Source organism: Phocoena sinus, chromosome 8 (assembly GCF_008692025.1).
Source record: "Phocoena sinus isolate mPhoSin1 chromosome 8, mPhoSin1.pri, whole genome shotgun sequence".
NCBI classification, from domain to species: domain Eukaryota; kingdom Metazoa; phylum Chordata; class Mammalia; order Artiodactyla; family Phocoenidae; genus Phocoena; species Phocoena sinus.
This window is the reverse complement of record NC_045770.1, coordinates 45,965,842-45,989,719: the sequence shown is the minus strand read 5'-3', so window position 1 is coordinate 45,989,719 and position 23,878 is coordinate 45,965,842. Positions and strand designations below refer to the sequence as shown.

The 23,878-nt window shown below is 36.8% G+C and overlaps 1 protein-coding gene across 1 annotated transcript in view; it reads left to right on the top strand.

Annotated features, from left to right (window-relative positions):
• TMEM135 (transmembrane protein 135) overlaps positions 1 to 23,878 on the top strand; it is a 249,545-nt gene that overhangs the window by 166,530 nt on the left and 59,137 nt on the right. The window contains exon 6 of the mRNA XM_032640541.1: positions 2,332 to 2,378. Within this exon, the coding sequence (XP_032496432.1) occupies positions 2,332 to 2,378 (47 nt within the window). The remainder of the gene's footprint in view (positions 1 to 2,331; positions 2,379 to 23,878) is intronic.

The window sequence follows — 23,878 nt, the reverse complement described above, 5'->3', positions numbered from 1 at the left end:
ATATCAGAGGTATTGTATGGTATTTGTCTTTCTCTGACTGAATAAAATAAGTCAGTTTAGTATCCTCGAGGTTCATCCATGTTGTTGCAAATGGCAAGATTTCATTCCTTTTTATGGCTGAATAATATTCCCCCTTTCTCTCTCTCTCTCTGTCTCTCTCTCTCTCTCTGTCTCTCTGTCTCTCTCTCTCTCTCTGTGTGTGTGTGTGTGTGTGTGTGTGTGTGTGTGTGTGTGTGCACCACAATTTATTTATTCATTCATCCATTGATGGACACTTAGGTTGTTTCCATATCTTGGCTACTGTAAATAATGCTTCACGTATCTTTTTGAGTTAGTGTTTTCATTGAATTCTTTGGATAAATACTCAGAAGTGGAATTGCTGGATCATATGGTAGTTCTATTTTTACTTTTTTGAGGAGCCTCCATACTGTTTTCCATAGTGGCTGCACCAAGTTACATTCCCACCAACAGTGCACAAGGGTTCCCTTTCCTCCATATCCTCACCAACACTTGTTATTTCTAGTCTCTTTGGTAATAGTCATTCTAACAAGTGTGAGGTGATATTTCATTGCGGTTTCAATTTGCATTTCCCTGATTCTGAGCATCTTTTCATGAACCTGTTGGCCATCATATGTCTTCTTCGGAAGAATTTAGATCTGTCCATTTTAAAATCAGAATGTTTGTTCTTTTGCTGTTGAGTTCTTTATATATTTTGGATATTAGCCCCTTATCTGATATGTCATTTGTAATTATTTTCTCCCATTCAGTAGGTTGCCTTTTCATCTTGTTGATGGTTTCCTTTGCTGTGTAGAGCTTTTTAATTTGATATCGCACTTTATTTTTGCTTTTGTTCCTTTTGCTTTTGGTGTAAGATTTTAAAAAATCACCATGACCTATGCTTACCAACTGTGTTTTCTTCTAGGAGTTTTATGGTTTCAGGCCTTACATTCAAGTCTTTAATCCATTTTGAGTTAATTTTTGTGTGTGCTGTAAGATAGTAGTCCAATTTCATTCTTCTGCATGTGGCCATCCTATTTTCCCAGTACCATTTTTTGAAGAGACTGTTCTATCCCCATTGTATATTCATGGCTCCTTTATCATAAATCAATTGACCTTGTATGCATGGGTTTATTTCTGGGCTCTTTTATTCTGTATCACTCTCTATTCTGTTTATATGCCAATACCATACTGTTTTGATTACTACAGCTTTGAAATGTAGTTTGAAGCCAGGGAGTGTGATGCCCATCCTCTTTTGGGTTGGTAGGTTTATATATTTCTAAGTCATTCAGATTGTATTTATAATGCTTATCTTAAGCCAAGGTGGCAAACCTATCAAGCTCAATTTGTAATAGCAAAACTATTATACTTTCCTTAAATCAACTAGAAATTGTGTTGGAAATAGCTAAACACTATTTTGTACCATTTTTGTTTTCATGGTTCCTTGTGGTCAGTTTTTAATAGTTGAAGATTGTTCATTTGTCTATGATGTGAGGCCATTGACAATCCTTGTGTTTAATTTACACTCTTATTGTTAACATAAGAACACAGTTTACAACTTCCGTTTTACTGATTTAAAACAATTTTATGGAGATTCACTTTGTTGGCATAACTAAGCTTTTGGTAAGGACTTGGATTTGGATTCTTTCCATATACATAGTAATATACTTTGTGTTTCATATGATGTGTTCTAGGGAAGCTTCTTTAATCCAGATTTATTGTGTGTTCTGATGCTTGCTTTTAGAGGAATTTATTTTTTTATAGGGAGTCTATATCCCATACAGGATGATTATATTTTTAGGAGCTTTTCTTATTGATTACAATTGGTCGACAACTGGACTGTGTTTTATATTTTAAAAGTCTGGTCATCTTGATATGATAGTTAATAAGCTTCATGATTTTTCTGCTGACTTCACTATTTAGAAGCCATTGTCTCTGTTCTTAGGTTACTTGCTTCTTGAGGAATTCTTAGATATAATTTTTTAAATAGGCTATTCCTTTTTGAACCCTGTTACCCTCTACCCAGCCTATACACACACACACACACACACACACACACACACACACACATATAGTGTTATATATATATGTACACACATACATATTGTATAATGTTTATAATTTTATTTATTTATATGTGTGTGTAAATATACAGACTTATTATTGCCTTGATATGACTTATTTGAAAGGTAGAGAATGTGATATGTGTATGACTAGCTTCATACATCTTTTAATTCAGGTACAAGATTTAATAGTGGGTATTTTGCTTTCTAAGACACACAAATGATGATGTCAGTGTTCTTTTGTAAGTAACGTATTTTCTCCTTGTTATAGGTCCTTTTATTCTGCATCACAGCTGCCATGTACATGTTCTTTTTCAGGTATGTTCTGTTATACCTATTTATTTTAATAGAAAAAAATACTCTTCCTTTGTAATTTTTAAATCAACCGTGTAACTAAAGTGTTTTCTAAATTATTATGCCCCACAAGTGACATGAATTTTTGTTTGCTTTGTTTTATTTTCTAGAGTGGTTAGAGATAAGTCACTGCTCCTTAGTGAATAGAGAAAGAGAGGGAAGGAAGATGTGATTTTTCACATTATGCTTATAAGTTCATCTTGGAAAACTGAATATGTAAATTAATAGTCCTCAGATCTTGAAAGGTGAATTTCTGTTTATTGTGGACCTGATTTTAGATATTCTTTGCTCACTTTATAAAACAATCAACATTTTAAATTTAAATGAGAAAAAAGTGATGGTAGGGCTTAATCTAAGTCTTTTACGAACGTAACCTAGCATACTAATCACTGTCTGTAAAATATCAAGTTAGTCCATTATGTCAGAGTTGCATTTTTCATTGATACTGAGACTCTGAGGAATGTGGGGGAGTGTTAGGATGGCTCAGAATTTTAATGCCAGTAAAAATGGTGCCTGTCATTGTCATAAAAACACAACAGTATGGGAGTTGGATTTTTGATTAGGAAGAGCCCACTCCTTCATTATCGTCATTTTCTGTAATACCAGTAATTCCTATTTGTTTCACTCTTATTAAACTCATTTGAATAGACTCTTTCTTGATTTTTCTGGATATAGGCAGAATTCAATCACAGCAGGAAGTTCTACACTTTTAAAATTAAAATTTGCACTTGAGGGCTTCCCTGGTGGCGCAGTGGTTGAGAGTCCGCCTGCCGATGCAGGGGACGTGGGTTCGTGTCCCGGTCCGGGAAGATCCCACATGCCATGGAACTGCCGGGCCCGTGAGCCATGGCCGCTGAGCCTGCGCGTCCGGAGCCTGTGCCTCCACAACGGGAGAAGCCACAACAGTGAGAGGCCTGCGTACCGGGGGGAAAAAAAAAAAATTGCACTTGATTGACAAAAACAGTTATGGATTTTAGTAAGATGTATTTAGTAGATATCTTTATCTTTTTTTGTTTAACCTAAAATAAGGCAATTCAACCATAGCAGAATGTTTAAACAACTAATTTCCTGTCAGAACATTCTAATAAATACTTGATAAGCACAATGATATAATTTGAACTTCCTTTAACTATAAAAAATGTTATATGCAAGTATAAAATGATGATGGTGCTGTAATTTTTCTTGTAAAGGACAGACAAACTGTTAGAAGGAAAAAAATGGATGAAGTTTTTAAGGTGGGAAGGACGTATTCATGATGGAGTGCATAGTATTCTATGTCAGTTATTAGCGACTGAAAAATCGTTGCAGCTATCTGGGGGTCTTTGTGAAATTGTATGACCTACCATTTTTAATATACTTTCATATACACCTTACAACTCCTGTAGTCTCTTCCGTATATTCTAGCAATTTAGGGGTTTGGTAGGGGAGTTAAGAACAATGACTCTTTCATTTCATCAATTGCCAAAGATTTCTTAATTGTATTCAGACACATTATTAGGACAGTAATGCAAAAAGTTCAAGGATTTATCTTTATGCTGTCTAATCTGAAGCTAAAGCATACCTAGTGGGAGAAATGTAAAACAAAAAGATAAAGACTTAGGAACATATCTTTTGTTGGCATGCACAGGAGGAAATTACAGTATCAAATAAAATTTATTTTGTGTGTGAAAATTCCTAACAGACCAGGTAGTTAAGTGAAACAGTCCTTCCCAATATAGCACTTATAGCATATTTGATCAACATTTAGCATTTCTTAGACATCAGAAGTTTTTGAGGTTTAAAAAACAAATTGTCTTGAATATAGTGATAATGCCCAATGTTAGGCATGGTCCTAGGGTATTATACTTTGAAAACTGCTGCCATCAAACTAGTATTTTTGGTGTAGAAAGAAAATCAACCCTATAAATATGTATTTTGGTGCAGAGCTACGGAACCTTTTCCTGTTTCAGTCACAGAGTCTAGGTTAAAAACAACAATTTAAAATACTTTCCAGAAGGCTCAATACAAGGTTTTAGTGCCAAGATAAACATTTTCAATTTTCTGAGGAAAGGGGTTGTTTTTCTCCAAAAAGAAGCACTATCACCAAATTCCTAGTGTTCTTGGCAGAAGTTAGTTTGAATAACTGAACAAAAGAGGTTTGGTAAATGGTAAAATAAAACCATTTATAAAGTACTGCAACCGAAGAAAACAATGTTATATGTTTGTCTGAACTCTAACAAGTGTTTAGAATGAACAATAGCAGTTAGCAAGTCTAATTCCATTAGAATATTTTATTTTTAAAATTCAAACTTTATTTTAAATATATTGTAGATATTTGAGGACACATTTATTCCATTTATTAACAATTATTTTAATTCTAGTTGCATGAAATTAGATCAGTAAATATCAAATGATATTGTCCCTATGACTCCATTTATAGTAACCTTTTTTAAGAAGAGGATAAGGGAAACATTTTATGTTAGAAATGTCAACTTGTGTTTTTTTGGTTTTTTTTTTTTTGCGGTACGCGGGCCTCTCACTGTTGTGGCCTCTCCCGTTGCGGAGCACAGGCTCCGGACGCGCAGGCTCAGCGGCCATGGCTCACGGGCCTAGCCGCTCCGCGGCATGTGGGATCTTCCCAGACCGGGACACGAACCCGTGTCCCCTGCATCGGCAGGCGGACTCTCAACCACTGTGCCACCAGGGAAACCCCAACTTGTGTTTTTATCCTAACCCATAAATGGGAAAAAGGGAAATGAGAACCCCCTTTCAATAGAGAGAAAAATGTGCCAATTTTATTTTTTTTAAAGAAAGAACTTGAGGAAGTAGTTCCATAAGTATTTTCTAAAAGTGACATAGGATGTGATGGTTATAGTATGAATTTACTTAAAAAGCAACACAATGTTCAAAGTATTGAAACCATGGTTATTAAAATGTGTAATGAAAATGTCTTTTGCATAGCTCTTAATAGTTATTTTATAGGTATAGTTCTTTTCACATACATTATCTCATACATGGTGATCTTGATTTTTAATCTGTATGCCAAAAATATGACTTATATTCAAATGGAATCCTGGGAACACTTCAGAGGCTTGGGTGGAGGAAAGGTAATATGTGAAGAGAAAGTGTTTTTCAGTTTTTTGTTCCAGTTCTTAGCCAGCTGGCCATCTGGCCACCCAGCCATCCAGCTGTCTATTGATATAAATTGGGGTACAATATTTTGAAGAGTGTTTTGAAAGAAAAAGGCTCTCCGTTCAACCCCAGGGGGCACTCTTCATAATAGTTCTGCCTCCTTTGTTTAAGCATTTTATTATTTTGTATGTTATTGTCACAGCTTCGCCTCAGGGCATGTCTGTCACTCCTGCCAAGCAGGAGTCATAGTTGAAAAGTTGATAGAATATTTTGCCTAACACATCTCTTTAAAACATTTCTTTACTTCCAAGTGTGCATTTATGGGTAAAGCAACCTAATTTTTTTTTTTTTTAAGTAAAAAGATTCATCATAATTATTGATTAAGTCTTGCTTAGGATCTTCCCAACAGTCATGTGGAGAAAAGAAATGAGTTTCTTTTGAACCACCAGCTCTATTTTGTTTTAACTGAGAAGCAAAGGAAAGAATCAACAATAACACAGACACTACAACAAAACTGTTACACTTAATCCTGCTCACAAAAAAACAATGAAACATGCAACCCTTTTAAACATTTTATTGGTTTTGTTTTCAGCATTAGTGATCTGTGTATGAAGAACACTAATATTTTAGAAAAATGAAATAATTGAGCTTCATTTTTCTTTAATTTAAAATAGTATCATAAAGTGTATTACGACAACTTTGATCCCATCTTAGTGCGTGCCTAGCTAGAAATTCTTTCCACCTGCCTGTGCAAAGGCAGCAGTTTGTTTAAACATGTAGATTGAAAGGCTCAGACTTGTCATAGTAGATAATCTACAGACTATATATGACTGATTCACAATAGACCTACCTTAATCTGCCATAAACATTGGAAAGCATTGGATTTTTAGTTAGAAACCAGTGCAAATTAAAGTTTATTGTAGTTGTGTTTTGTGCATATATATCTTTAAATACATATTTAGAAACAGTATTGATGACTGCTATTCCATGAATTTGTGCTATTCTGTGAAGGCAAAAATAATAAACTATTTCATTAGTCTCAACATATGGATGTAGTGTTGTTGTTGTTGTTGTTTTTTAATTTACGAAAACGACACTATTTATTGGCTGGACAACCTATAGTTCTTGAGTGAAAGACATTTATGATTGTCCTTGAATCTGTTTACATGAACTGTATCTTTGAACTAACAAAAAGTAAAGAACTTTTGATCTGGGTCTTTCAGCCATTTACTCATTTTTTAAAAATCCTTTATAAATATCAGTTAGGTTCTGTTTTTTAAAGTATTGCCTAAAACTACACAGAAGTCCAGTCTAGAAAATTATATATGGCATTTGGAGCTTAAAAGTTTTCTTCAGGTTTGGGAGAGGGTGCCCTAAATAATTAGATTTTTAGTTCAAGGAGATTACTTCCAGCAATGCAGAGAATGAATTAGGCGTTTGGAGGGGGCATAATAACAGGTAATGGGAGGACAACTGCTGCAGTTGTTCAGGAGAGAAATGGTGAGGACATGACTGAGGGTTATGGTAATGACATGATGAAGAGTTGATTTATCTAAGACAGGAGGGTTCCTGCTTGGATGAGGAAGAGCAAAACACTAGAAGGTGAGCAAATTAGAAAATGTGTGGAAATTACATACAGGTTTAGCAAAGACTGAGATGGAGTTGCTTTTAGGACGTTCACATAGAGAAATACAGATATCATTTGTATATTTGGAGTTCAGGAGATAAATAGAGGCTATTCTTTTTTTTTTTTTTTTTTTTGCGATACGCGGGCCTCTCACTGTTGTGGCCTCTCCCGTTGTGGAGCACAGGCTCCGGACGTGCAGGCTCAGGGGCCATGGCTCACGGGCCCAGCCGCTCCGCGGCCTGAGGGATCTTCCCGGACTGGGGCACGAACCCGTGTCCCCTGCATCGGCAGGCAGACTCTCAACCACTGCGCCACCAGGGAAGCCCAATAGAGGCTATTCTTGATTGTCACACTAGCAGTTTGATGTTGGACAAATTATACAACTTCTCTATACCTCAGCCTCTTCATTATTAAAAAGTGTAAATTGCTATATGGACCTCATAGGTAGGATTGTGAGAATTACATAAGAAGCAACATCTTTCCAACTTTTTTGGATGTCACCCAAAGTAAGAACTACCTTTATTTTTTGTGACCTCGCCGTGCGGCGTGCAGGATCTTAGTTCTCTGACCAGGGATCGAACCCGTGCCACCTGCATTGGAAGTGTGGAGTCTTAACCACTGGACCGCCAGGGAAGTCCCAGAACTACCTTTTATATTGTGACTATTCATGCAGACCCATAAATTTCCCAGAATAGTATGTAACCTTGCTACGTGTAATACATTTGGATATTTTCTATTCTAATTTATTTCATTTATTTAAAAAGCTGTTTCGGGCTTCCCTGGTGGTGCAGTGGTTACGAGTCCGCCTGCCAGTGCAGGGGACACGGGTTCGAGCCCTGGTCCGGGAAGATCCCACATGCCGCGGAGCAACTAAGCCTGTGCGCCACAACTGCTGAGCCCGCACTCTAGAACCCGCGAGCCACAACTACTGAGCCCATGTGCCATAACTACTGAAGCCTGCCCGCCTAGAGCCCGTGCTCCACAACAGGAGAAGCCACCACAATGAGAAGCCTGCGCACCGCAACGAAGAGTAGCCCCCGCTCGCCGCAACTAGAGAAAGCCCGCGCACAGCAGCGAAGACCCACCGCAGCCAAATTAAAAAAAAAAAAAAAAATTGTATTAAAAAGCTGTTTCGATCCACTAATGGGTAACAACCAGCCATGTGAAAAACTACTGGACTAATACATGTGAGCACCTAGCACAGTGATTGTTATCTTAGCAAAAAAAATAGAGCTGCGAGTAGTGATTGTTGTTTTTAAACTAGGAAAGAAAGTTAATTAAAATAGGGAACTTGAGGAATGAAATTATATTTAGTGTTAATGCTGTAGACATATGCAGTAAGGTAAGGGTTAAGAGCTGTTTCTTTGCTCTAGCAACCTGGTGATCAGTGGTAACCTGCTAGAGAAACTTCTGTAGTTGAGTTGGGATAGTAGATTGAGAAATAAATGTGACATGTTGTATACTTTAAAATACAATTATATTTGTCAATTATTTCCTAATAAACTTGGGAAAATTTTTTTAAATAAATAAAAGAAAATGTAAAAAAGTGTGAGATGTGGAAGTAGAATGAGTATAATAAACTCAGAAAGTTTGAGAGGAGAAAGATAGGGCAAGTTGTAATAGGATTAAGGGTTTTCCTTTTGTATTCCTTCTTTTCTTTGTCTATTTACTTATTTAGACAAGAGAGACTAAGTGGTTAAGAGAAGGTTGCACAAGCAAGAGAGATTGACAAATTGGGGAATGGGAAAGAAAAGAGAAATGGTCTAAGATTCAGTCCAAAATGTCTACATGCATGGCTAGATTGTTAAACCTACTTATCTGGAAGAGATCATGATAAATGATTAAGAGGAAATTGAAGCTTTGTTTGAAAGCCTTGGACACACAGTTTAAGTGAAAGAGGACTGATATATAGAAAAGGTAGGAAGTAGAAAAATCTAATGCCTTTGGCTTCCTAAGTTCATTGTCATTCTTAAAAGGTGAGTTTTTAATGAGTCGACACGGGCTTGTGAAAGCAATATTCCTCAGAAAATATATGCAGGTGGAACAAGGTACTAATGTAGTTGGCACCCAAAACCAGTCAGCTTACTAAAAAATGCAAAATCTGTCCTATGAAAAGAGAAAGTAAAGAGAATGTTAGGACTGTTGCTTTCTTCAAAGCAAATAGAAGAGGTGAGAAAACATAGGTTCATAAATGTTGTGAATCACTTCCTCCAAGAATGCAAGGCTTATTACCAGGTCACATGACTGTAATGTGAGTTTCTTTTTGAGGGGAGAACATTATTCTGCCCGTTGGGTGAATGTTCTCCATCTATGGATGAAAGTTGTGGCAAGTCTGTTTTCACTTTTTGCCTGCTAGCCTTTGAGGTACTTGGGCTATGATAAAGAAATGGCTCTGAAATTTTTAACATATATAAATGTTTATTGCTTTTAGTAGAAGGCAAAGGGAAATATTGTATGGAGAAATGGTATGCACTTAAAATGCAACTACTAAAGTAAGAACTTAATGGGACACAATCATGTCAGAAGTGGTCAGCTGCCTTTCAAAAACTTGTTGCAGTTTTATTTTCATGAGTAACAGTGACATGTATTACTGATCATAGAAAGCTCTTAGACTGGACTTTTGCTCAGATTGGAAGCAGTTAAGTTTAATTCCTTGTTTTACCAGTTATGAGGAATGCTATAATTCACTGTTTTCTTCACGCCTGACTCTTTGTTTCCATTATTTTCTACTGTTGGAGTTTTCCTAGAGCTAATCAAGGGGCAGTCTAAGGTAGCAGAGTTGGTTAAAAGCATGCACTCTTGAGCCAGACTGTGTCGGTTCAAACCCTCTCCATCTAACTTCTTTGTGATATTGGGTCAGGTGCTCAGCCTCTCTGTGCCTCAGGTTTCTCATCTTAAAGTGGGGATAATAACAAGTACTCACCTCATGGGATTACTGTGAGTATTAAATGACTGCCACATTGTAAACTCTCAATAAAATTAGTTGTTTTTATTATTTAACTCTGAGCTGTAAAGGTCACATATTGTTTGATTCCATTTATATGAAATGTCCAGAATAGGCAAATCCATAGAGATAGAAAGTAGATTTGTGTTGCCTGTGGCTAGGAGACTTTTGGGGAATGGGGAATGACTACTAATTGGTATTTTTTTTATAAATGGTGATGAAAATGTTCAAAAAGTAATTATGACGATGGCTACACAGGCCTGTGAATATATAAAAAGTCATTGAATGATACACTTTAAATAGTGAGTTGTATGTGAATTATATCTATTAAGCTGTTATAAAACTCTGATCTGGAAATAGATCTTTGTTGCACAGCGGCATGGTGTTTCTGTGTTATCACCATTTAACATTCCTCTGGTTGCCACATCTCAGGGATGCTACTGTGTTTTTGTGGGTACGTAGGCATTTCTTGAGAGAGAACCCCAGGAAACTTAACTTCTTCTCAAGTGTATTTGAAGGAGGAGTGCTCCCATGGAGAATGACGGACAAGTGCACCACAAAGCTTGCCAGCTTTCTTTCCAGAATTGTCAGAACTGCCGTTTAAAATATGCATACTCTTAGTTCTGAGACTACACTTTAGAATTAGAAGGGAAGTAATGAGGAAGCTTACAGTAGATGCCACAAGTTTATATGAGATTGTTACTACAACATTGTCCTAATAAGACAGAAATTTGTCTTTGATACTTATGAGTTAGGGTGTTTTTTACTTGGTAATAATATTTGAAAAGTACAGTTTAAAAAAAGTTTATAGCCCGGAGATGGAAACAACCTAAGTGCCCATCATCGGATGAATGGATAAAGAAGATGTGGCACGTATATACAATGGAATATTACTCAGCCATAAAAAGAAACGAAATTGAGCTATCTGTAATGAGGTGGATAGACCTAGAGTCCATACAGAGTGAAGTAAGTCAGAAAGAGAAAGACAAATACCGTATGCTAACACATATGTATGGAATTTAAGGGAAAAAAAATGTCATGAAGAACCTAGGGGTAAAACAGGAATAAAGACACAGACCTACTGGAGAATGGACTTGAGGATATGGGGAGGGGGAAGGGTGAGTTGTGACAAAGCGAGAGAGAGGCATGGACATATATACACTACCAAACGTAAGGTAGATAGCTAGTGGGAAGCAGCCGCATAGCACAGGGAGACCAGCTCCGTGCTTTGTGACCACCTGGAGGGGTGGGATAGGGAGGGTGGGAGGGAGGGAGACGCAAGAGGGAGGAGATATGGGAACATATGTATATGTATAACTGATTCAGTTTGTTATAAAGCAGAAACTAACACACCATTGTAAAGCAATTATACCCCAATAAAGATGTTAAAAAAAAATTTTATAGGACTGCCAACGAAGACTAATTTCAGAAATATCTGCAGACGTGGTATAATATCAAATGTCCTTATTAGGTGGAGAAAGACAAGATTGAAAACTGGAGATACATTTATTTATCTGAAATGTTTAGGCTTCTAGTGAATATATTCTCACGTCTCAGTCTAATGCATTACTGCTGATCAACCTGAAAAGTCACCAATTGCCATTTAAAGACTGTGACCATCAGAATGCCCTTTAAATACCCATGAAGTCCACTGCTAATACATTCCAGTTGGGTTTGAATGGAAATTAAATTTACAGTCTTTGGAAATATACATTATCAGTTCACAACCTGATTACTATATTTTGAGTATGTATTTCGTAGATTGTATTTGATTATATAGCGATATTGATTTTATTTTGAAGAAGAATTTTGCTGTATTTTCTGTTTATTTGGGGGGAGGTGTTTCAAAATCACTGTCCTTCTCATGGAAATTTATTGAAATGAATCGAAGGACATAGAAGGAAATATTAATATTCAATTAATACATCATATTTTTCCTTTTTCATGATCAAATCTAGATTTTTTTCAAGAAATCACAGATAGCAAAAATGGGAAATATTTGGATTGATTCCAATCTGTATCCTTAAAACGTCAAATGAAATATCCATGTATGAAGCCTACTTTTCATGCTGTACTGGTTCAGTGACAGCTTACTAGAAGAGGAAGTATATCACAGCTGCCCTGAGCTGAAATTCACAGTAAAACAATATTTTTCCACCATTATCAATCTTCAGCGCAGATTCTGTTTCTCATGTGTGACTGAGTCACTGAACCAGGAAGTATTTACCTGCAAGGTGAACTAGTCTAAATGGGAGACGCTTTTAAGTTCTAAAATTTCAGCTGGAGTCTTCCCTAGAGGAAGGAAAAAGTGGGTCTCCTCCCTTTTTTATATTCTCTTGTCAATCACAAAGCCTCTTTGTACTGGTGGGGCCTTGATGGTGACTGAATGCTGGCTGTTTGTCATGTTCCTGTCATCCTAAAATAAAAGAACATAGCTTTGGGTTCTCAGGCCTTAGAGAATAAGTGGCTTGCGGCAGCCCAGGACCTCTGAATCCAAGCTGCCCTGGAATGCTTCTGAAGAGATTTGTTCACTGAAATGGAGTATGTAATTCTTACGGTTTTGAGCTCGTTGGGCATGTTCAGAAGAATAATGATATTCAGAATTAGATGATGGAGAGCAGTTGAGCTCATCACGTTGATTTCTTCTATCACAAAAACATCAAGCTCTAATATTAGCACAGTTGCTATCCTGACTTCTTTTTCTTGCTTGAGTGTTAAAAAATACTTTTGGAATTGGATAATTCCCAATCCTGATATTTTGGACAAACCTTCCTCGCAGGGTGTCATTATAGGATATTTTCAGGGATTCTTATGAAAGATGAGACTCTCCTCACCTCATCTTGTAAAATCACCAGCAGCTTCTACTGGTATGAAACATGTAGGGAGATTTATCACAGCAGGCCAACCAAACTGAAATTACTTGAGTTCTGAGAATTTAAAGATCATTAAAGTTTTTGATCACTTTATTGAAGTTATTATCTATTTCTTTTGGATTTTAGCTTACATCTCTCATAGTCTTTTATTATATTTTAATGATTAGAAGAACTGTGTGAAAGAAGGTGATGTGGACTGATATGGCTTTCACCTTGAAAGAATATAGGCCTTAAAAAATTGTATTACTTTTTTCGTTATTTGGAAAAGCAGAAATAGTATCTATAAGGATGAAAAAGAAAGGTTTTGTTATCAAATGAAATATTTCTTTTTACCGATTCCGAAGTATGCACTTGTTAAATGTTCGAGACATATGGACTGTTACAAATGTAAATGTCTGATGTAAGGGCTCTAAAGGAGTTCTCAAACTTTAGTGTGCATGCATATCATTTGGGGAATCTTATTAAAAATGCAGATTATGGTTCAGTAGGTCTGGGCAGGGTGTTAGCTTCTGCATTTCTCGGTTCCCCGGTGATGCCAGGGCTGCTGGACCTGGGGTCACACTCTGAGTAGCAAAGCTGTGAGTCACATCAAGAAATAAATGATAAAATTTTCCTTAAAACCTGCAACTAAAAAAAAAAAAAAAATCCTGAGTATTTAATCCCTCTGCCTCTCTTGCTAATCAGTTCTAGTAGTTCACAGCATGAAGAATCAGGACATATTTCCCGAATATCCCAAATCTCTACTAAAAGGGAGTGGGCTCACCCTAAGGGCCTTTTCTCAGTTGAAATAGAAAACAGCTATTCATATAATCACTTTAGATGCTTAAAGATTATTAGGTCTCCTTTTCTCCCTCTTAACTTTCTTCTCAGCATCCACTTCTTTCAGAATTTTAAGATGTAATTTACTTTTTTTACCCCATTTTTAACTGCGCGTTATCTATGTAGGGTAAAAATGATGAGTCTGTTATTCAATAGGTGAATGGATGAGAGACTTTTCTGATCTAAAAGTTAGCAAGTCTCCTCTTTTTTTTAATAATTTGTTAATTGTACAAGTAATACACTGCTAAGTTCTTTCAAAAAATTCAAATAACATCAGTGTATATAGTAAAAAGTGAAAGTTCTTTCCCCCTTTATCCAACTCCCTCTTCCTGCTCTTTTTTTCATTCAAAACTATCTTGACATTTTGGCATATATCCCTCCAGAATTCTTTCTATACATATCTATGTACCTATGTCTATATTTATTTTTTACAATAGGATCACATATTATGTATTTTCTGCAGTACTTCTCTATTTAATAATGTATTTTAGGGTTCTGTCTATATGTCACTATATATGAATCTACCTCATTGTTTTTAGGTGCTGCAAAAAATTATAAATCTATAAGTAATACTTGAAGCCCTATTAACGTTTATACTGTTTGCAGTTTTTCACTATTACAAACTGTACAACTGTGAACATTCTTTTAAAAATATCTTTGTGTGCATGTTCCATTGTTTCCGTAGGCTGGATAGTTACCTACAAATGGATTCTCTGGGTCAAATATACTGGACGTATTTAATTTTGATAAATACTGCCAGATAGTCCTCCATAAAAGGCACTACCAATCTACTTTCCTTCCGAGAGTGCTTGTTGACTCCCAATCTTAGTTCATGTCAGTGATTTTTACCTTGTCAATCAAATAATATAAAAGGTAATGCCTCATTTTTGCCTTACTTTGTATTTCCCTGATGACTAGTGATGTGGAACATCTTTTCATTGGTTTATTAGTCGTTTTGATTTCATGCCCTCTACCCATTATTTATTTTTTAATTTTTTGCACTGATTTATAGGAGCTATATGCTCCTATAAATTTATATGCTATTAATATTTATTTTTTTCCTGTTTAGTGTTGTATCAGTCAGCAGTTATGTAAGCAACAACTGTAAAATTGTAGTGGCATATAACAAACAAGTTGGCTGGGTCAGCTCTGTGCCCCATTGCAGGTCTGTGAGTCAGTTAGGGCAGTTCTACTTTGCATGTATTCATACTGATATCCAAGCTGAGGAGATAAAAGCTATTTAGGGTAAGCTGTCCTCATGGCAATGGCATGAGATTTGTTTTTTTACTAACAGCATCTCCAAGATGCTCATACATGTGTACTTTAAGTACTTCATTTCACCCTAGCACAGACAAATATCTGCTCATTTACCAAGGCATTTTGTTTGAGTTGGAGTTCCCCAGCTGGGGTTCTGAGTTGTTTTTGTTGTATAAATCATACTTACAAGGTATTGTCTTTCCAAAACAGTAAACTCAGTTTCCATGGAAAAATTTTTTTTCCTTTTTGGTTTATGTAATATGTAGGTCATTTACATAATTACATTAACAAAAACAAATGACATAAACACATTTGGGGATAAGCACAGCTGATTCTTGGCGAGCATGTAACTCAACTAGTGTGAACTGACGTATGTGGTCATATTTAGTAGTGGGTGTTTTATCTTCCAGCAGTCAGTGTGAATGTTAGAACATTTTACAGAGAAAATAGAGAATCTAAGATAATTTATCTTATTAAATGTAATCTCTTAAATGGAGATTGCATAAGAGAATTTTTACTGTAAAGAGCACATTTAAAAAATATTTACTGGGCTTCCCTGGTGGCGCAGTGGTTGAGAGTCCGCCTGCCGATGCAGGGGACGCGGGTTCGTGCCCCGGTCTGGGAGGATCCCACATGCCGCGGAGCGGTTGGGCCTGTGAGCCGTGGCCGCTGAGCCTGCGCGTCCAGAGCCTGTGCTCCGCAACGGGAGAGGCCACAACAGTGAGAGGCCCGCGTACCGCAAAAAAATAATATATGTATATATTTACTAACATCTTTTGTCTCTGCAGTACCATCATCAACTGTCCTCTTTTCCATTCTTTGAGGATGTTTTTTCAATGCCTTAAAGTCCTCAAGATTTGGTTTCTACTTTTAAAAAAATTGGGTATTTTTGCATTTTATTTATCCTAGTAGAGCCAAACTTCAGAGTCATACTTTTATGATAGGAACCAGTTTATATATTTTACATATATCTTGATGCTTATTTATTCTAGCCTAAAAATAGCTGAGGCTCAAGAATTCATGGCATATATGCTGATTCAGTGTTATTTTCAGTAAGCTTGATATGTTGCAAAGTTTCATAAAAGTATTTTCCTTTCAAGTGAATAATACCAAGACTTAATGTTTCAGAGGATCATAGATTTTTAGAGTGGGGAGCAAATTAGAGATTATGTATCACAACATTGTCACTTTTCTGGTGAAGAAATGAAATCTCTGAGGATTTTTGTGATTTGTCTTAGCTCATTCAGTGGTTAGAAACTGAGGTAGAAGTAGAATTTTGAATAATTTACTTTAAATACCGTAAATTATTTCAAAACAGTCGAATATTTTGAAATTTATGTGAAGAACATAGCAAAAGATTCAGTTATTTTTGTACTCTTAAATACAAAGATTCAGGTTTTTCTTTGTTTGTTTGCTTTGTACTCTTAAATAATACAGTGTGATGGAAAGCCTTTTTGAGAGAGAAATTAAATTAAACAGAAAGACCTAGAAATTGAGGAAGATAGAAGTTAGTTAAAAATTTTGTTAATGGATATTTTGGGTTTTACATATGAAATAGTTTTAACTATATGAGAAATACCATCTCATGAGATTATTCATCTTTCTATTTAAAATTATAAATATTTCTGATTGCTGCTATTAGGGATCTTTGGAATTCCCTTCTTGTGACTAGATTTTAAACCAGAAAGGAGGATAAAAGCTACTTTGTAGTCACATGGCTATGCTTTCTGTCTCTGTGTTTCAATCTCTTTCTCTCTCCCTCTCTTCCTCTCCTCCCTCCCTCTTCTCCACCCTGTTTCTTTTCTTATCTTTTTGGTTTTGTTTTGTTTTCTGCTTTTTTTGGTTTAATACAGAATGTCAAGGAAATAACTAGCATTGCACTATGGCACTTAACGTTAAGTATTCATCATATTAAGTGTGACAAATGTGTGTATGACTAGTATTTTAGAACAGAATTAAATTTATGTTACTACTTCCTAATACATTATTAATAATTTCTTAAGAGGAAGAAACTCTACATTAGCATATATTTATAATCATCTCTGATCTTTTATCGTGAATTGAACACTGCTTCCTTTATGAAACGTAAACAGATATGTATTAAAGCTTTATTTGAACAGCTGTTTGTACATTTTAAGGATTTCAGTTATTTTAATTTCTGCAGTGTATTTCCAGGCTTAAGCTCACTGGATATAGTCAATTGTCATTTAAATTCAATCTTCTAAATTTAAGGTGTATTAATTTCATGTAGGAAATCAGAAACATCTTAAATTTTATTCTGTGTTTATTACCTTTGGGAATGTTGTTTTATTTCTAGTATTGAAGTTCATTTTGTTGGAAAAAATAGGCTAGGTTTCCAAAGAGATTTATAAAAGGGGGTTGTTATTTTTTAAAGCTGTGAAGTACTTGAAATTTCATGAGTCTGAAACTATGTTATAGAATATAGATTTGACATTCTTATTTTTCAAATCAAATTGGCCACAGTAATAATAAGCTACAATTGAAATATGAAACTCTGACATAAAGCAGAAATTGGAATGTTATGAACAGCTGTTGTCATAAAAGAGATCGACTAGAATTTTACTGTGTGTCTAAAACATTATCTTCCCACAAGTCTCCTTTTCTAGCTTGCTGAATATGAGTTCTAACTCTGCTCTGCTTAATCTCATCCCAGCGATCAAATATTATTTCTTCTTGTTCCATACATGAATTAGATAGATATTAGGGTGATCATATGTACCTTGTATAGGTTCTGTTTTGTCTAAAATTCTTTCCAAATCATAATTCCTTTGGACTTAACTGTTTTTACTGGTTAATAATATCCAGATCTGCTCCAGATCTTGACCTCTTGCCCTATTTCTAACCCTATAAAGCTGTGTTCCCTATTCTTGGCTGTTGAACCTTTTGTTTAGATTCAGCATATCTCTTCTTTCCAGCATCTTCTTCCCACTTTGTTCACCTGTCAGTTATGTCTTCTCTGTAAGGGGTCAGCTACAAAGTGAGAGTGATTAGAAAGACCACATTTTGGGCACATCACACTTGCTTTCAGCACCCAATTTTATTTGGAGCATAAAGTAATGAAAAAAATGCTAATGTACCCCAAGTTGAACCTATCTATATTCTCACGTATTTGTAATACTTTTCTGTAGGAAATATAGTGCAGAAAGTCAGATTTCTGGGTACGTAGCATAATTAGGAAAAGTTTAAAATTCTTATGGGAAGAGCTAACAACACAGTAGTGAGAGAGATGAATATGATGAATCTGAAGAAGAGATATTTATCTAGATTTTATCAGCTTTGAAGGAGTCATTTATTAAGAATTTTACATGTAAGTCACATAAGCTCGTATGACTTAAAAAATCCACCACACTGGGGAATTAGCTGAGAGTCCAGTGGTTAGGGCTCTCACTGTCAGGGACCCAGGTTCCATCCCTGGTTGGGGAACTAAGATCCTGCAAGCCCCATGACGTGGCCCCCCCCACCAAAAAAATTGCACCATACTAGGCTGTGTCTCTCATAGCTTCAGAGCCAGTTTGCCCCTATCTTGTAGTTGAAAAGATCTGTGGATAGTGGGGCTTTGATGAAAAATTAAATAATTATGGCTAGCTAATATTTACCGAGTGCTTACTGTGTACCAGGCACTGCACTAAGTGCTTTATAAACAGTTTTGGGTTAATCCTCACCACTACCCGCTACCCACTAGGGTAGGTACTGATATTTTCTCCCTTTTACATGTGAGGAAACTGAGACTTTGAGAGGTTAAGTAACTTGCCAATGATTGTATAACTAGAAGTAAACAGCTTGGATTTGAATTGGGGTCTTTCTAACCTCAGAGTCTATTCTCTTCATTTCTCAGTCCACCTGACTTGACCAGTAGTTCCCAATCTTTTTGACGTCATGCCATACATAGAAAATGTTAGTGCGTGTCTTTACAGCATAATGGGTAAACGGCTGAGGCTGCCTACAGCCGCAGGTCCTGGGCGCCCCAGAGGTCTCCCCTGCACCCCCATGATGTAAAGTCAAAGTAAGGAGGGGATTAGGACTTAGTCATGTCGTTCAGTCGTTTGCTGCAGGCACACCTCCTGGGAAGCTCTGTTCTGCACTCCGACGCCTCACTGGGAAGCGAGGGTGAGAGGTAAGTGACCTTTTCCCCGAGATCACAGTGCCTCCAGCTCCCTGTCATCACAGGCCCGGTAGTGGGAGCTTGCATTGGTGATGTGTTTGAACAGTTCTGTGAAGTTCCTCTTTCTCTTTTATTTTTCTATCTGCTATAGTAATAACATAGTTGATGGTTGGATTTTTTTCACTCAGGAAATATTTATTATTGAGTATTTACTGTGTGCGGTGCTGTGTGTTTTGGTAATTAAAAAGATTCACAGTCTGCCAGAGGAAGTATTTCTTGCTATAGTCTGGACGTTTGTATCCCCCGCCCCCTGCCAACCAAATTCATATGTTAGAATCCTAACCTCCTAGGTGATGGTATTAGGCGGTGGGGCCTTTGGGAAGTGATTAGGTTATAAGGGCAGAGCCCTCATGAATGGGATTAGTGTCCTTATAAAAGAGGCCCAAGAGCGATCCTTTGTTCCTTCTGCCTTGTGAGGACCCAGCAAGAGGGCACCATCTATGAACAGGAAGCAAGCCCTCACCAGACACCCAATCTGCTGGCGCCTTGATCTTGGACTTTTCAGCCTTCAGAACTTTTGAGAAATAAATTTCTGTTGTTTATAAGTTACCTAATCTATGACATTTTGTTAAAGTACCTTGAATGGACTAAGACATTATACATAAATTACTTTAATATGGCATGTGAAGTGTCATGACATAATGGCATGAACAAAGTGCAACAAACAGGAAGGGTACTGTGATTAGTTTTTTTTTTGTTTTTTTGGTTTTTTTTTGTGGTACACGGGCCTCTCACTGCTGTGGCCTCTCCCGCTGTCCAGACGCGCAGGCTCAGCGGCCATGGCTCACGGGCCCAGCCGCTCCGCGGCATGTGGGATCTTCCCGGACCGGGGCACGAACCCGTGTCCCCTGCATCGGCAGGCGGACTCTCAACCACTGCGCCACCAGGGAAGCCCCTGTGATTAGTTTTAACTAGGAAGTGTAGCGAATGTTTCTCTAACAAGTAACATCTTATCAAAGCGTTGAAAGATTAATAAAATTTAAACACAAGAGGTCAAGAGGTTGGTAATGAGGACAATAATGCAAATATAGTTGATAGCATCAGCAAAATCTTAGAAGTTGGAATGCTTATAACTAGTTTTACATGTTAGAAAGAAAGGAAGGGAGAGGGGGAGAAAGGGAAGGAGAGGGAAAAAGAACCCTTCCCTTTGGTACCTTATTTCTTTGTTCCTCTTTCCAGGCAAATTTCTCAAATAAATTATCCACATTTGCTGTTTGGCCTTGTTATGTGCCACTGTAATCTTATTTTCCTCTGAAATTGATCTCCCTGAGATCGTCAAAGACACCCTGTAACTAAACCTAATGGACACTTTATATTCTTATCTTACAAGGTCTCTCACCTACTTATGAAATTGTTGCCCACTTTTTATCTCTTAAAACGCTCTTTTCCTTAGTTTCCATGAAGTCATATTCCCTTGATACTTTTTCTACAGTCTAGTCACTCCTTCGTCTTCTTTTCACTCTTCTCTTTTAAAACTGTATATTCCCTTAAGTATTTATATATTCAATATTCTTCTCTAAGACTTCAGCTTTTCTTACTTTTTATATTCTCTGTGAGTAATCTTACGTATTTGTATGGCTTCAATGAGCATTTGTATACGGATGACCCCCTAATCTAGATCTATATCTCAGATTCCTCCTGAACTTCAGGTCCAAATATTAAACTGCTTCCTTAATTGTTTCACTGTCCCTCAAAATAAATTTTTCAAAATTGAACTTACTGCCTCTGCTTCAACCCTTTTCCTAAACCCCTTCTCCACCGAGCTCTATTTTTCTTCAAGTGTGAATGGAAATGCCACGTACTCATTTGCCTCTAGGTGGAAATTTGGCCAGCATTTCAAACTTCTCCTTGAGTATTCAATCACAGAGAATTATCTGTTTTACCTCCTTAATATATCTTGAATCCCTGAGACTCTCTCGGTGCCCACTACTGGTGCTCTGCTCCATAATCGAGGCCTCTGTTGCCCTGGTTACCACAACTGCCTTCTCATAGGTCTCCACACATCTGCTATCTCTCCTGTAACAGTTTGTTTCCCAACTATAACCAGAGAGCGTCCCAATCCTATGCTTCCAGTTCAAAGCCATTCAATGAATGTCTTGCCCTCATAGTAAAGTTCTAAACTCTTTCAGGTAATTTATAAGATCTTTATAAAGGTCCACTTAGGGGACTAAGAATGAAGGAATTGGAGTCTATTTCTTAGATTTGAATACCACTTACTAACTGTGTGATCTTGGACAAGTATCTTCCCTTTGCCTCAGTTCTTTGCTTGTGTTAAAATGGATTGATAATAAGACCTAGGATTATTGCTAGGTTTGAACGACTTGGTAGATAGTAATTAGAGAATAAATGTTAACTCTTATTATTGTAATTGTTACCTTACCCAATTATATTATTTTTTTAAATTCAATCTTATGACATCACTTATCATCATTCTCTGGTCAGAGCACAAGAATTTCTGTGACTTCAGCGTATGTGGGAAGCATGTGGTAATCAGTGTTCCTTATAGACACATACTAGTGAAAGAAAAATAATACCAAGCATCAGCATTTTGTAACATGAACGATTTTCGGAATATATAATAGGCAATGTTCAATTGCAAAAAAAAAATTTTTACAGTTGTATTAGCGCAGACTTTTTTTTTTTTTTTTTTTTTTTTAAACATCTTTATTGGGGTATAATTGCTTTACAATGGTGTGTTAGTTTCTGCTTTACAACAAAGTGAATCAGCTATACATATACATATGTTCCCATATGTCTTCCCTCTTGCGTCTCCCTCCCTCCCACTCTCCCCATCCCACCCTTCCAGGCTGTCACAAAGCACCGAGCTAATATCCCTGTGCCTTGCGGCTGCTTCCCCCCAGCTATCTACCTTACTACGTTTGTTAGTGTGTATATGTCCATGACTCTCTCTCGCCCTGTCAAAACTCACCCCTCCCCCTCCCCATATCCTTAAGTCCGTTCTCCAGTAGCTCTGCGTCTTTATTCCTATCTTACCCCTAGGTTCTTCATGACATTTTTTTCCCTTAAATTCCATATATATGTGTTAGCATACGGTATTTGTCTTTTTCTTTCTGACTTACTTCACTCTGTATGACAGATTCTAGGTCTATCCATCTCATTACAAATAGCTCAATTTCATTTCTTTTTAAGGCTGAGTAATATTCCATTGTGTATATGTGCCACATCTTCTTTATCCATTCATCCGATGATGGGCGCTTAGGTTGTTTCCATGTCCTGGCTATTGTAAATAGAGCTGCAATGAACATTTTGGTACATGACTCTCTTTGAATTTTGGTTTTCTCAGGGTATATGCCAAGTAGTGGGATTGCTGGGTCATATGGTAATTCTATTTGTAGTTTTTTAAGGAACCTCCATACTGTTCTCCACAGTGGCTGAACCAATTCACATTCCCACCAGCAGTGCAAGAGTGTCCCCTTTTCTCCACACCCTCTCCAGCATTTATTGTTTCTTGATTTTTTGATGATGGCCATTCTGACTGGTGTGAGATGATATCTCATTGTAGTTTTGATTTGCATTTCTCTAATGATTAATGATGTTGAGCATTCTTTCATGTGTTTGTTGGCATTCTGTATATCTTCTTTGGAGAAATGTCTATTTAGGTCTTCTGCCCATTTTTGGATGGGGTTGTTTGTTTTTTTGTTATTGAGCTGCATGAGCTGCTTGTAAATTTTGGAGATTAATCTTTTGTCAGTTGCTTCATTTGCAAATGTTTTCTCCCATTCTGAGGGTTGTCTTTTGGTCTTGGTTATGGTCTCCTTTGCTGTGCAAAAGCTTTGAAGTTTCATTAGGTCCCATTTGTTTATTTTTGTTTTTATTTCCATTACTCTAGGAGGTGGGTCAGAAAGGATCTTGCTGTGATTTATGTCATAGAGTGTTCTTCCTATGTTTTCTTCTAAGAGTTTGATAGTTTCTGGCCTTACATTTAGGTCTTTAATCCATTTTGAGCTTATTTTTGTGTATGGTGTTAGGGAGTGATCTAATCTCATACTTTTACATGTACCTGTCCAGTTTTCCCAGCACCATTTATTGAAGAGGCTGTCCTTTCTCCACTGTACGTTCCTGCCTCCTTTATCAAAGATAAGGTGTCCATATGTGCGTGGGTTTATCTCTGGGCTTTCTGTCCTGTTCCACTGATCTATCTTTCTGTTTTTGTGCCAGTACCATACTGTCTTGATTACTGTTGCTTTGTAATATAGTCTGAAGTCAGGGAGCCTTATTCCTCCAGCTCCTTTTTTCGTTCTAAAGATTGCTTTGGCTATTCGGGGTCTTTTGTGTTTCCATACAAATTGCGAAATTTTTTGTTCTAGTTCTGTGAAAAATGCCAGTGGTAGTTTGATAGGGATTGCATTGAATCTGTAGATTGCTTTGGGTAGTAGAGTCATTTTCACAATGTTGATTCTTCCCATCCAAGAACATGGTATATCTCTCCATCTATTTGTATCATCTTTAATTTCTTTCATCAGTGTCTTATAATTTTCTGCATACAGGTCTTTCGTATCCTTAGGTAGGTTTATTCCTAGATATTTTATTCTTTTTGTTGCAATGGTAAATGGGAGTGTTTTCTTGATTTCACTTTCAGATTTTTCATCATTAGTATATAGGAATGCCATAGATTTCTGTGCATTAATT